Genomic DNA, 15806 nt, shown 5'->3' on the forward strand with positions numbered 1-15806 from the left:
ATCGAGTATAGATTTAAGTGTCAGGAAGTCGTTTCTGGAAGTATTTGTATGGAGTGTAGCCATGTATGGAAGTGAAACATGGACGGTAAATAGTTTAGACAAGAAGAGAATAGAAGCTTTCGAAATGTGGTGCTACAGAAGAATGCTGAAGATTAGATGGGTAGATCACATAACTAATGAGGAGGTGTTGAATAGTATTGGGGAGAAGAGACGTTTGTGGCACAACTTGAAGAAGGGATCGTTTGGTAGGACATGTTCTGAGGCATCGAGGGATCACCAATTTAGTATTGGAGGGCCTCGTGGAGGGTAAAAATCGTATAGGGAGACCAAGAGATGAATACACTAAGCAGATTCAGAAGGATGTAGGTTGCAGTAGGTACTGGGAGATGAAGCAGCTTGCACAGGATAGATTAGCATGGAGAGCTGCATCAAACCAGTCTCAGGACTGAAGACCACAACAACAACAGATATGCCTTCTAGTATTACAGGTGACTCAAAAATATTTCTGTTTGCTGATGACACCAGCTTGGTAGTGAAGGATCTCGTGTGTAATATTGCAACATTATCAAATAATGTAGTTCATGATATATGTTCGTGGCTTGTGGAAAATAATTTGACGCTAAATCACAGTAAGACTCAGTTTTTACTCTAACTCACAATTCAACAAGAACCGATATTTTGATCAGACAAAATGGGCATATTATAAGCGAGACGCAACAGTTTAAGTTCCTAGGCGTTCGGATAGCTAGTAAGCTGTTGTGGAAAGCCCATGTTCAGGATCTTGTTCAGAAACTAAATGTTGCTTTATTTACCATTAGAACAGTATCTGAAATAAGTGACAGTTCAACACGAAAAGTAGTCTACTTCGCATATTTTCAAACGCTTATGTCGTATGGTATTATTTTTTGGGGTAATTCTTCTGATTCAAAATGGGTATTTTTGGCTCAAAAACGGGCTGTTCGAGCTATGTGTGGTGTAAGTTCGAAAATCTCTTGTCGACCCCTATTCAATAGTCTGGGAATTCTGACATTGCCCTCACAGTATATATTTTCTTTAATGTCGTTTGTTGTTAGCAATATTAGCTTATTCCCAAGAGTTAGCAGCTTTCACTCAGTTAATACTAGGCAGAAATCAAATCTGCACATGGAATGCACTTCCTCGCCTCTTGTGCAGAAAGAAGTGCACTATTCTGCTGCATCTATTTTCAATAAGCTACCACAAGAACTCAAATATCTTAGCAGTAGCCCAAAGTCTTTTAAGTCTAAACTGAAGAGTTTCCTCATGGCTCACTTCTTCTATTCTGTCGAGGTGCTCCTGGAAGAGCTGAAAAATTAAGCAAATTCCAGTGTTACATTGTTGATTTTCTTTATTTAAACTTACGAATTGTCGCCTGAATACGTTTCTTATAATTCATTTTATCTGTTTCTACTATCGTGTTGTAATTTCATGTATTGACTCGTTCCATGACCATGGAGACGTCTCCTTAATTTGGTCCCACCGAACAATAAATAAATAAATAAATAAAAACCGCCCGAGGAGGCCACACCACGTACCAATACGGGAGTTTCAGTGTGGGTCGGTAACTGGCACCTCATAACCGGTTACGCTATTGACCTGTAATTGTAATCATTTCATGTACTCCATATACAATGTTGTAACCATGAATCTTGACTGAACTGAGCCGGCCGGAGTGGCCGAGCGGTTCTAGGCGCTACTGTCTGGAAACGCGCGACCGCTACGGTCGCAGGTTCGAATCCTGCCTCGGGCATGGATGTGTGTAGTGTCCTTAGGTTAGTTTGGTTTAAGTAGTTCTAAGTTCTGAGCGACTGATGAGCTCAGAAGAGTCCCATAGTGCTCAGAGCCATTTTTTCACTGAATTGAAAACTTTTGAAAGGGCGAGCACATTTTTTGCCGGCAGTGTACAGCAGAAACAGCAACAAAAAGGAAATCACAAAAGATTATGGTGCGGCCCTCAGGAGATTGAAGGAACGACTTCAGAGTGTTCGTCGCCACAAAAATGCAGACGAACTTCTGCTTCTGCATGACAACGCAAGGCCTCACACAAGAGGAGGTCACTAAATATTCTTGGACTGTTCTTCTTCATCCACCCTAGAGCCCGAATCTCACACCTTCCGACTTCCATTTTTTGGGCCAATGAAGCATGCATTCTGCGGGAAGCAATACGTGGATGGTGGGGAGGTTACTGAAGCAGAAACTGATTGACTCCGACGTCGACCACTAAAGTAGTACCATGAGGGCATAGAGGGTCGTCATTAACGTGGCGTGATGCCGTCGCATTGAACGAAAATTATGTTGAAAAACGGGATTTTGCAGCCAATATAATATAATAATATGTTGTATTGGAACCATGAATAAAACTAACCTTCTTTCACGAAAAAAATGTGTTGCATTACGTACTGAAAGCCCCTCGTAGCTTCATGACATGGATGTTGTTGTGGTCTTCAGTCCTGAGACTGGTTTGATGCAGCTCTCCATGCTACTCTATCCTGAGCAAGCTTCTTCATCTCCCAGTACCTACTGCAACCTACATCCTTCTGAATCTGCTTAGTGTATTGATCTCTTGGTCTCCCTCTACGATTTTTACCCTCCACGCTGCCCTCCAATGCTAAATTTGTGATCCCTTGATGCCTCAAAACATGTCCTACCAACCGATCCCTTCTTCTAGTCAAGTTGTGCCACAAACTTCTCTTCTCCCCAATCCTATTCAATACCTCCTCATTAGTTACGTGATCTACCCACCTTATCTTCAGCATTCTTCTGTAGCACCACATTTCGAAAGCTTCTATTCTCTTCTTGTCCAAACTGGTTATCGTCCATGTTTCACTTCCATACATGGCTACACCCCATACAAATACTTTCAGAAACGACTTCCTGACACTTAAATCTATACTCGATGTTAACAAATTTCTCTTCTTCAGAAACGCTTTCCTTGCCATTGCCAGTCTACATTTTATATCCTCTCTACTTCGACCGTCATCAGTTATTTTACTCCCTAAATAGTAAAACTCCTTTACTACTTTCAGTGTCTCATTTCCTAATCTAATCCCCTCAGCATCACCCGATTTAATTTGACTACATTCCATTATCCTCGTTTTGCTTTTGTTGATGTTCATCTTATATCCTCCTTTCAAGACACTGTCCATTCCGTTCAACTGCTCTTCCAAGTCCTTTGCTGTCTCTGACAGAATTACAATGTCATCGGCGAACCTCAAAGTTTTTACTTCTTCTCCATGAATTTTAATACCTACTCCGAATTTTTCTTTTGTTTCCTTTACTGCTTGCTCAATATACAGATTGAATAACATCGGGGAGAGGCTACAACCCTGTCTCACTCCTTTCCCAACCATTGCTTCCCTTTCATGCCCCTCGACTCTTATAACTGCCATCTGGTTTCTGTACAAATTGTAAATAGCCTTTCGCTCCCTGTATTTTACCCCTGCCACCTTCAGAATTTGAAAGAGAGTATTCCAGTTAACGTTGTCAAAAGCTTTCTCTAAGTCTACAAATGCTAGAAACGAAGGTTTGCCTTTTCTTAATCTTTCTTCTAAGATAAGTCGTAAGGTTAGTATTGCCTCACGCGTTCCAACATTTCTACGGAATCCAAACTGATCTTCCCCGAGGTCCGCTTCTACCAGTTTTTCCATTCGTCTGTAATGAATTCGCGTTAGTATTTTGCAGCTGTGACTTATTAAACTGATAGTACGGTAATTTTCACATCTGTCAACACCTGCTTTCTTTGGTATTATATACCTGAAGTGAGGGTAACTGAAGGTCCTAGGTTCGTAGTGAAGAAGATGATTTCATGGACCAGCGTGCTACATGATCCACAGAGACCACATCCAGAGCATTGCTCTTTGAGATTGTCTCGGTTTTCTTTGTGTTGGGAGTTTCTTGTACAGGGACAGTTAAGGAAGTCGTATCCTAGTTTTCCAGTTATTCTTAGCATCCTCCTGTCTGTAGACAGGATCTTAGTTTGAGTGGGTGACATTATCAATTCTTGGTTTCCGTATTTATGTATAGGGCGAACGACTATTTTGTATTTTAAAAGTGGACTGGCGGGACAGCATCTTGCATTCTAATTTTGGCTTGTCGTGCTAAGCTTAATCTGTGCTCTGCATTTCTTGCTTTTTTTCTGTTGTGTGAAGGCTGTACTTTGTCTGTGCCAGTTACACCGGTATCGCGGCGGTGCAACACTTTATTTCCTTTTCATTCGATGTTAAGTATTTCTTTCAACTTTCGCAGAATATAGCAATCAGTTTCAGTTTCCAAACACATAAATCCTATGTCAAATATTGTAATTTCGCTGTAGCCCGTCATATTTTCGGCTACGAGTCGTAAGTACTTCAAATTTGAATGTGTCTTTCTCTCATCTTCTTCGCTTCATGTTGAGTAGTACTCTGAAAGCATTCTGAAATTCATAACATAGTGTCCAGAATACTAAGTAGTCAGACCAGTGTATCAGGTCAATTTCTAAAATGCACCAGTACTTATAAGAGACTACATCACAAAATGCAGGCGTGACGCAACAAAGGCTCCAGTCCAACATAGAATCTTCGATGTGGATTTACTATCATTCATTGAGAATAATACAGTCCTGCACAGAAATCTTGTATACACTGGTCAGTGCTCGACTCATGAGATGAAGTCTCCACTGCCACAAATAACACGCCGTTGATCAGTGGTGTCCCAGCTCCTTATTCTATACGAAGGAGACCATGTTTTCTGCCACACATTTTTCAGTTGCTACTGCAACAAATTATGTTATTCTTAAAACAAGCTGGCAACAAAGTAAAATTACACCTTCCAGCGAAAGGTCATCTGTATGTCTAAATAAATAGGTATTTTCGAAACATGAATGCAATTATTGATGCTATCCGTTTGAATGTTGTAGAGCACTGTCATCTTTCCTTCACAAGATCTACAAATGGACAAACCAGATTTAAAGTTACTACGTATGTTAAGAGAATTCTCCTGCGTTATAATCTAGGTGTATTTTGGCGCATTATACTGCTTATGGCACAGATAAAACAAAAACGTACTAACACTTTCTGTACTATGCTATCACCTCGTGTCCTGCTCGTAAGCAGTCTCTTAGTTTCATCGTACTTGTGCAGCGAAGTGAACAAATGCATTCTCCTGATATAAACACAAGTTAACAAAATGGTTCAAATGGCTCTGAGGACTATGGGACTTAACATCTGAGGTCATCAGTCCCCTAGAACTTAGAACTACTTAAACCTAACTAACCTAAGGACATCACACACATCGATGCCCGACGCAGGATTCGAACCTGCGACCGAAGCAGTCGTGCGGTTCCGGACTGAAGCGCCTAGAACCGCTCGGCCACCGCGGCCGGCAGAAGATTAACAATAGAAATTATAGCGATGTATACAGGGTGTTACAAAAAGGTACAGCCAAACTTTCAGGAAACATTCCTCACACACAAATAAAGAAAAGATGTTATGTGGACATGCGTCCGGAAACGCTTAATTTCCATGTTAGAGCTCATTTTAGTTTCGTCAGTATGTACTGTACTTCCTCGATTCACCACCAGTTGGCCCAATTGGAGGAAGGTAATGTTGACTTCGGTGCTTGTGTTGACATGCGACTCATTGCTCTACAGTACTAGCATCAAGCACATCAGTACGTAACATCAACAGGTTAGTGTACATCAACAGTGGTTTTGCAGTCAGTGCAATGTTTACAAATGCGGAGTTGGCAGATGCCCATTTGATGTATGGATTAGCACGGGGCAATAGACGTGACAGATTTCCAGAACGAAGGTATCCCGACAGGAAGACGTTCGAAGCAATTGATCGGCGTCTTAGGGAGCACGGAACATTTCAGCCTATGACTCGCGACTGGGGAAGACGTAGAACGACGAGGACACCTGCAATGGACGAGGCAATTCTTCGTGCAGTTGACGATAACCCTAATGTCAGCGTCAGATAAGTTGCTGCTGTACAAGGTAATGTTGACCACGTCACTGTATGGAGAGTGCTACGGGAGAACCATTGTTTCCGTACCATGTACAGCGTGTGCAGGCACTATCAGCAGCTGATTGGCCTCCACGGGTACACTTCTGCGAATGGTTCATCCAATAATGCGTCAATCCTCATTTCAGTGCAAATGTTCTCTTTACGGATGAGGCTTCATTCCAACGTGATCAAACTGTAAATTTTCACAATCAACATGTGTGGGCTGACGAGAATCCGCACGCAGTTGTGCAATCACGTCATCAACACAGATTTTCTGTGAACGTTTGGGCAGGCATTGTTGGCGATGTCTTGATTGGGCCCCATGTTCTTCCACCTACGCTCAATGGAGCACGTTATCATGATTTCATACGGGATACTCTACCTGTGCTGCTAGAACATGTGCCTTCACAAGTATGACACAACATGTGGTTCATGCACGATGGAGCTCCTGCACATTTCAGTCGAAGTGTTCGTACGCTTCTCAACAACAGATTCAGTGACCGATGGATTGGTAGAGGCGGATCAATTCCATGGCCTCCACGCTCTCCTGACCTCAACCCTCTTGACTTTCATTTATGGGGGATTTGAAAGCTCTTGTCTACGCAACCCCGGTACCTAATGTAGAGACTCTTCGTGCTCGTATTGTGGACGGCTGTGATACAATACGCCATTCTCCAGGGCAGCATCAGCACATCAGCGATTCCATGCGACGGAGGGTGGATGCGTGTATCCTCGCTAACGGAGGACATTTTTAACATTTCCTGTAGCAAAGTCTTTGAAGTCACGCTGGTACGTTCTGTTGCTGTGTGTTTCCATTCCATGATTAATGTGATTTGAAGAGAAGTAATAAAATGAGCTAACATGCAAAGTAAGCGTTTCCGGACACATGTCCACGTAACATATTTTCTTTCTTTGTATGTGTGGAATGTTTCCTGAAAGTTTGGCCGTACCTTTTTGTAACACCCTGCATACATAACTATTGTCTATTACTGGTAACAATAAACTGCTCTAAGCAGTCTTTATCATTAATAAACTTAATTTTCATGCAGCATGAAACTGATTGCATTCCTTGTTCTCCCTTCTTATTTATACTGAAAAGAACTGCATTACGTTCCGATAGGAGCACTGAAATTATCTGAAAATGTATCAGGCTTTCTTTTAAACTTATGTAACAATCAAGCCTCAACGTAACAGCTAGACAGGTATTTACTCAATCAGTCTGAAAAGTTTCGAGAGCTGATTAAGAAAAAAAAAAACCATGTTGATTTAAATGCTTCACTGTTCTTATGTAGTCTCGCCCCACTTGAGCGTAATGTACAGTCATGTGAGATTGACAGAAAAGTTGTTCTTCGGGATGTTTCCATCTCGAAGATCACATTGCCTTCAATTTCGGTTATCTCGTCAACGTCTCGACTCTTTACGTGAATTTCTACCATAAGTCGTTTTGTGGTAGTTTCATGTTGGCAACACCAAGTCTCGTTACCCTTAACGATTTTTACTGGTAGAGTACTGTCCGCATTTTTCATTTCAATCAAGTCAAGCCAGGCCTCCAGCATCGTCGTTTTTGTTTCGGAATCGACGTGCCTTTCCTCATAATTTCTCCAAAACATTCAGAACGATGTCTTGAACACTCGATTTACACTCTCTTGTGGCACAAAAACATTGACACACTACGGCAGCTCGTCTACTAATTATCATTGCCTGTTTATAACTTAATGGTCGAATTCAAATCTGTTCATTACAGTTGTTCACTTCCAACTCCTATTGTAGTTAGTGCACTGTGATCCCTTGTACGCCAGAAATAAAATCAGTCTTGGGACTCTGAGTAACTAAAACTCATGAAATTCTATTAGTCTTGAAACCCTACGCTGTGGGAACTGCATCAGCATTCTTATGGAAGTTGATGAAAAACATTGTTCTCGCATCTGAGCCTTGAATCACATTATGCCTATTTTATAAGCTCACAACCCTCAAAATAATTATGTTATCGTCAGACAATTGGAAGTTGATTATGCAGTGTCATTTGCAATTTATGGTCGCTGAAAATAAAAGGTAAGGATATATCTGAAGGTTTGGTTATTTTAGATAGTGACTCAGGATGTATCAATTACTTGTCCATTCTAAGTTTTAATATTGATACAAAAATTACAATTTTATATTTGTGGTACACATATACAAATCACGGTCATCACACCATGGACATACTACTGGACTGAACAATTGGTTCCTTATAGTCCTACTTGAGGCCATTTTAAATTGACATTAATGTAGGCAGGTATTTGTACATCATCCTCTAAACGTCAGTCTCGTCATGGTCTAACATAGTAAAAAGAGAAATATTTCTACAAATGGCTACAGCCACTGCACAATCGCTAAAATATGACGTTGCATATAAATTTTCGCAACCAGTTTAATTCATGAGACTTAGGATACATCATGCTATAAAGAACCATAAAATTTACAGTTACATTTGTACAAATTCATATGCTGAAATGCAATTTTAGAAGACTGCCAAATAGAAAAATATGGTTTTATCTGCTGAGCGAGATTGAAATACAGGAACTTTACGTTAATACTAAGTGTGCTCGACAGAGCAATAGGCAAGAGATGCGGCACATTACACATACGATGAGAATTACATGCAGGCCAAGACCCGACAGTTGTTCTTGGTTTGTACTGCCACTCGGTGGCAGCGGTTTGTGTGGTATACGGCTCTGGAGCTCTGCGGGAGTCAATACTCTGTTCAGAATTCCTTTAGGAGTGACACCTACGAAGGAAATAGTGGGTTGAGACCCATACAGGAGACAAGGCCAAAACCACGAGTCCTGTAGCCGCGGCAACAAATCCTGGTTGCAAAACGTTCATCCACAGCCTCACTCCCCCTCAAATAAAGTAATTCCCATTTGCACTATGCGAATGTTCAGGCAGTTTGTTCTTCTATGGAATTATTACTGTTGGAGGAGTTATTACTGTTGTTTTTTGCATAATAATAACATGTTACTTACTCAAGTATTGATCAATATCCCATAATGAAACCAAAACAAGTGATCAGATAGCACTTGATGAGCAAGTGGAGCATCATGCTTAACATTTAATTCAAATTACTTCTTGTTGGCAATCATTGACGCTGTTGGATTTGGAGCACATGAAAATGCGATCTATCTTGAGGTTTTCGTTAGTGTAATTTGTTCACTTATCTTCAATAACAAAAAAAGTGCCTTGCTTGTCGAAAATTTGGTACCCTTATCACACGTAAAACACAGAGAGGGAAAGGTTAACTACAACATGTACAGAAATTGGACTATAGTTGTGATTCAAAGAACATGAAAAGGAAGTAATACTTGAGAAGGGAGTTGGAGAAGATTGTTAGCTGTTTCCGATGTTATTCCATCTGTACACCATCAGAGCTGTAAGGTAAAGCAAGGACAAATGTGTAAAGGCAATTTGAGCCTTCGAGAATAAATTAATACTTTGATGCTTGACAGTGACATTGTAATTTTGGCAGAGACGCTAAGGTCTTCGAAGATCAATTGAACCGGAATGGAATGTGTCTTCAAAAGGTATTATAAAATGGGTATAAAATACTGAAACAAAGGTAACAGAATATAGACGAACGAAATAAGGTGGAACTATGAGAATTAAATTATGAAATGAGGCTATACAAGTTATGCTATCTTGTCAGCAAAATTAGTGATAATGGTTGAAACAGAGAGAACATCAAATACAGATTGGCTACAGTAAGAAAAGAATTTCTGAAAAAAAAGAGGAAAGTGTAGCAAGGAACGAAGGTAAAATGTACACGATTAGCACTTGAGACAAGAAGAGAATGGGTTTTTTAATGTGGCGTTACTGAAGAATGCTGTATACTGATAAAGCGAATAACGAATGGCGACGCATGAGTACAATCGGGAGAAAATGTATGCAGCTTCACTAAAAGAAGGGTCATCTGATAGGATATCTACTGAGGCATCAGTGAGTCATCATTTCGGTAATGGAGGGAATGTCAGAGGTAAAAATTGATGAGGAAAAGCAAGCGTTTACTGCACTAAGAAGGTTTAAATGGATGTAGATGCAGTGGTTATGTAGAAGAGATGAAGAGGCGTGCACGAGATAGACTAAAGTGGACAGCTGTGTCAACAAATGGTGTGTCCACCTAACTTCAACAACAACAAAATTTTTCGCTTGTCGAAAATTCGGTTACATGGTGAGGAAATACGTTTTCGTGAACTTCCCAACATCGTTTTAAAAGTTTACATTAATGATGTAGGCAGTAGCGACGAGTTAAAATTTGTACCTGGACTGGGATTTGAACCCAGGTCTTCCGCTTTCTAGACAGATGCGCTATCCATCGCTGGCACTCCAACTTCCACACCTGCATGAACTACCCTATGCGTCTCCTTCCCTGATACAAATTCCAGTTCACTCCTCAAGCCATTGTTGTTCTCCTTCTAAACTCGCACCAGTATTGCCGAGACTCTCCGATATTGGAACAGCAGCTCAGCAGCGGGACAAATGGGGTTCATCCTGCCTGTACCGCAGGCATGTGATAAACGTAGGAGTCAGTACGTCTCAGTAAAATTGACTGCATAGAATTTTAAAAATTCGCTGTAGCAAGTAAAATTGAGATGACAACACTGGAGGACATATTGATGGTTGGCTGGTTGATTTCTGGGAGAGGACCAAACAGCGAGGTTCAAAAATGGTTCAAATGGCTCTGAGCACTATGGGACTCAACTGCTCAGGTCATTAGTCCCCTAGAACTTAGAACTAGTTAAACCTAACTAACCTAAGGACATCACAAACATCCATGCCCGAGGCAGGATTCGAACCTGCGACCGTAGCGGTCTCGCGGTTCCAGACTGCAGCGCCTTTAACCGCACGGCCACTTAAAACAGCGAGGTCATCAGTCCCATCGGATTATGGAGGGATTGAAAGGAAGTTGGATGTGCACTTTCAAAGGCACCATCCCAAAAGTTGCCTGAAGCAATTTAGGGAAATTACGGAAAACCTGAATCAGGATGGCCACACGCGTGTTTGAACTGTCGTCCTCCCGAATACCAGTCCAGTGTGATAACCACTGCGCCACCTCACTCGGTCAGGACGCATTGGTGCCAGCTCGCGAGTTCGACCAGTCTAAATCAAACACGAGACTGCAACGTGCTCCGTGCGCGATGTGGTATCTCTGTCCCGCGCCTATGCGTGCTCCTGCGGAAGTGTCAGCCCTGAAGTTATTCTGAACAGAGTTGCAGAGTTTCACTGGCAGAGGCGGCTACAGGTGGCAGTCGTCCTCCGAGGAGAGCGAGTCCGAGGCGAAGAGTTTGGCGGGCCTTTCGCCGGCGACGGCGGCGCAGCGCGTGGGGTGCTGGCTCTTCCGCTTGCGCGTCCCCCTCTGCGGCGGCTCGGGCGCGGCGGCAGGCGTTTCGGCGGCAGACGCGTCTTCGGGAGCGGTCAGCTTGGGCGACTCCTCGCCGCTCTCCTGCTGCCACCGCCTCTGCAGGCGCTTCAGCCAGCTGGGCTCCGGCTTCTCGTCCGCTTCGCCGTCCCCGCCCCCAGCCTTCGTGTCGGCATCAGACTCGCCCTCGTAGACCGCGCCGTTGTTCTTGGGCGACATGGACGAGTCCTCGGAGGACGTGTGCGCCTGCCCAGTCTGCGTCGAGTCCTCGAACCTGTAACCAGCATGAGAAGTGGTGAGAAATAGTAAGGGGCCAGGTGAAGTACATAACTGAAAACTTAAAGTCTTGTAGACCTGAACGGTCGGCAGCTGCAATGCTTGTAAAATGACAGGGGGAGGTTTCCAAGTCTGGGATGGACTTTTTGAACACATCTACAAGGTGGTTTGCAATCCATGTTACGCCGGCCGCGGTGGTGTAGAGGTTCTAGGCGCGCAGTCCGGAACCGCGCGACTGCTACGGTCGCAGGTTCGAATCCTGCTTCGGGCATGGATGTGTGTGATGTCCTTAGGTTAGTTAGGTTTAAGTAGTTCTAAGTTCTAGGGGACTGATGACCACAGATGTTAAGTCCCATAGTGCTCAGAGCCATTTGAACCATTTTTGAACCAATCCATGTTACATAGTTCTAGAGGCTGTAGAGGGGCTGTTAGATCTAGTTTTACATAGGAACCCATGCCAGAAACAGAATCTAACGACGCTACAGAGATTCGAAATTACAGGTGCCGGCGTCTATAAATGTATATATACAGGGTGGTCCATTGATAGTAACCGGGCCAAATATCTCACGAAATAAGTGTGGTGTCACTGCCAGACACCACACTTGCTAGGTGGTAGCTTTAAATCGGCCGCGGTCCATTAGTACATGTCGGACCCGCGTGTCGCCACTGTGTGATCGCAGACCGAGCACCACCACACGGCAGGTCTCGAGAGACGTACGAGAACTCGCCCAGTTGTACGACGACGTTGCTAGCGACTATACGGACGAAGCCATTTCTCTCATTTGCCGAGAGACAGTTAGAATAGCCTTCAGCTAAGTTAATGGCTACGACTTAGCAAGGCGCCATTAGCCTTAAATAGCTTGTATATAAAGAGTCACTTGTATCGCCACAATCTCCAGATGTCTCATCAAGAACGATGTATACAAGGATGTATTAAAAGTTAAGTATATTCCAAAGATACGTATTTTCTTTATCACATTCATTAAGTCTCCTGTTTCAGACCTCACTCCATCCTTCGTGAGTTAGCGCGTGCATCTTGGCCGCCTCTTTCCATTAGTGTGCGTAGTGTTGGCAAGTCTGCCGACACTACAATAAGCATCAAATGAAAAAACTACAAAGAATGAAACTCGTCTAGCTTGAAGGGGAAAACCAGATGGCGCTATGGTTGGCCCGCTAGATGGCGCTGCCATAGGTCAAACGGATATTACTGCGTTTTTTTTAAATAGGAACCCCCATTTTTATTACATATTCGTGTAGTACGTAAAGAAATATGAATGTTTTAGTTGGACCACCTTCCTAGCTTTGTGATAGATGGCGCTGTAATAGTCACAAACGTATATGTACGTGGTATAACTAACACTCCGCCAGTGCGGACGGTATTTGCTTCGTGGTACATTACCCGTGTTAAAATGGACCGTTTACCAATACCGGAAAAGGTCGATATAGTGTTGATGTATGGCTATTGTGATGAAAATGCACAACGGGCGTTTGCTATGTATGCTGCTCGGTATCCTGGATGACATCATCCAAGTGTCCTGACCGTTCGCCGGATAGTTACGTTATTTAAGGTAACAGGAAGTGTTCAGCCACATGTGAAACGCCAACCACGACCTGCAACAAATGATGATGCCCAAGTAGGTGTTTTAGCTGCTGTCGCGGCTAACCCGCACATCAGTAGCAGACAAATTGCGCGAGTATCAGGAATCTTAAAAACGTCGGTGTTGAGAATGCTACATCAACATCGACTGCACCCGTACCATATTTCTATGCACCACAAATTGCTTGGCGACGACTTTGAACGTCGTGTACGGTTCTGCCACTGAGCACAAGAGAAATTACGGGACTATGACAGATTCTTTGCACGCCTTCTGTTTAGCGACGAAGCATCATTCACCAACAGCGGTAACGTAAACCGGCATAATACGCACTATTGGGCAACGGAAAATCTACGATGGCTGCGACAAATGGAACATTTGGCGGGTTAATGTATGGTGCGTCATTATGGGAGGAAGGACAGAATGGCGATGTACTTCCAACATGATGGATGTTCAGCACATAGCTCGCGTGCGGTTGACACGGTATTGAATAGCATATTTCATGACAGGTGGATTGGTCGTCGAAGCACCATACCATGGCCTGCACGTTCACCGGATATGACGTCCCCGGAATTCTTTCTGTGGGGAAAGTTGAAGGATATTTGCTATCGTGATCCATCGATAACGCCTGACAATATGCGTCAGCGCACTGTCAATGCATGTGCGAACATTGCGGAAGGCGAACTATTCGCTGTTGAGAGGAAAGTCGCAACACGCATTGCCAAATGCATTGAGGTTGACGGACGTCATTTTGAGCAATTATTGCATTAATGTGGTATTTACAGGTAATCACGCAGTAACAGCAAACGTTCTCAGAAATCACATTGAAACAGTCGGAGTAAAATGTTCAAACGTACCTACGTATAATTTAAAAAACCTACCTGTTACCAACTGTCCGTCTAAATTGTGAGCCATATGTTTGTGACTATTACAGCACCATCTATCACGAAGCGAAAAAAGTGGTCCAACTAAAACATTCATATTTCTTTACGTACTGCACGAATACGTATTAAAATGGTTGTTCTTATTTTAAAAAATTCAGGTGATATCCGTTTGACCTATGGCAGCGCCATCTAGCGGGCCAACCATAGGGCCATCTGGTTTCCCCCTTCAAGCTAGAAGAGTTTCGTTCTTTTTAGTTTTTTCGTTTGATGCTTATTTCGTGAGATATTTAGCCTGGTCACAATCAATGGACCACCCCGTATACAGGGTGATCCCTCCGATGATATTACTAACTTCCTAGGATGATGGAGAACGATAAAAACATCAATTTGAAGTTTGAGTCCTGAACCTGAAAAAGAGCGGGTCGAAAGTTATAAGCAAAAACCGTTTTGATACTTCTGACGGTGGAATACATATACGGATATTGTTGTAGGGTATGCAATTTTCAGAGGTGTTAGTATGGACCAAAACAAGGAAAAAATGGGCTGTAAAACGCACACCTCAGGAGCTCTGAGCACTTTTCCATCTTCACGACTGTCAACCAATCCTCCTCTGTTGAACATGTGCTCAAAGCTGTTAAGGTATGCATTGTAGAGCCCATGTTTACTGGACATTTTTTCTTGTCTCGGTGCATACTACCACTGGAATTTACCTAACATACAATCTTAGCAACAACAGTATTTAAAAATGGTTCAAATGGCTTTGAGCACTATGGGATATAATTTCTGAGGTCATCAGTACCCTAGAACTTAGAACTACTTAAGCCTAACTAACCGAAGGACATCACACACATCCATGCCCGAGGCAGGATTCGAACCTGCGACCGTAGCGGTCGCGTTGTTCCGGACTGTAGCGCCTAGAACCGCTCGGCCAAACAACAGTACTGGTACATGATTTTTACTCATAATTTTCGATTCGTTCGTTTCCGGCACAGCGACCCTTAATTCAAACTGATACATTTATCCTTCTCCATCATCCTAGAAATTCTGTAACATCACCACGGAATCTCCCGGTACAAATATATACATTTACAAGCGCCGTTGCTTCTAACTTTGACTCCGTAGCGTCGCTGGCCGACGTTTCCGGACATGAGTTCCTATGTGAAATTCGAGCTACCAAGTACCTTCTACAGCTTCTGGAAGTGTGTAACATGAATCGTGAAAACACCTTGTTTATGACGGCGAACATACGGGTCAAACGTTACCAAGGTAGCACACCCAGCAGCAGTTAACACTGGTGGGCCACCATCTGCGAGTAATCGAGATGATCTGCCAGAGCGCTGATGATAGCGGCATTGTTCGCAAACTGCTCCGCAACCTAGCGAATCACATGATCAGACGCTGATAACATTCTTATTCCAGTTAAAAAGAAGGAAGAACTTCACACAACCAGACCTAAATACGGCAACAAAAGTTGACCGAAGGAGGCAAAATTTGGTGAGTGAAGGAGGGATTCTGAGAGAGATTCGAGGGCAAATAAAGAACAGTGTAGCGGCTACGATAAAAAAGTAACAAAATAATTTTTTAAAAAACTGTCCAAGGAGCCACGCCAGACTCAAGAATTAGCTTTGGCTGCAAAAGCAACTAAGAAAGTTGATCTAAA

General features: G+C 43.0%; 1 protein-coding gene across 1 annotated transcript in view; it reads right to left on the reverse strand.

The window, feature by feature from the left end:
* Positions 1–8118: 8118 nt before the first annotated feature.
* The window catches only part of LOC126199677 (zinc finger protein basonuclin-1-like), a 229178-nt gene continuing 221490 nt past the window's right edge, over positions 8119–15806 (reverse strand). The window contains exon 9 of the mRNA XM_049936605.1: positions 8119–11665. Within this exon, the coding sequence (XP_049792562.1) occupies positions 11269–11665 (397 nt within the window). The 3' untranslated portion in view covers positions 8119–11268. The remainder of the gene's footprint in view (positions 11666–15806) is intronic.

The sequence above is a fragment of the Schistocerca nitens genome, chromosome 8 (assembly GCF_023898315.1).
Source record: "Schistocerca nitens isolate TAMUIC-IGC-003100 chromosome 8, iqSchNite1.1, whole genome shotgun sequence".
Lineage (NCBI taxonomy): Eukaryota > Metazoa > Arthropoda > Insecta > Orthoptera > Acrididae > Schistocerca > Schistocerca nitens.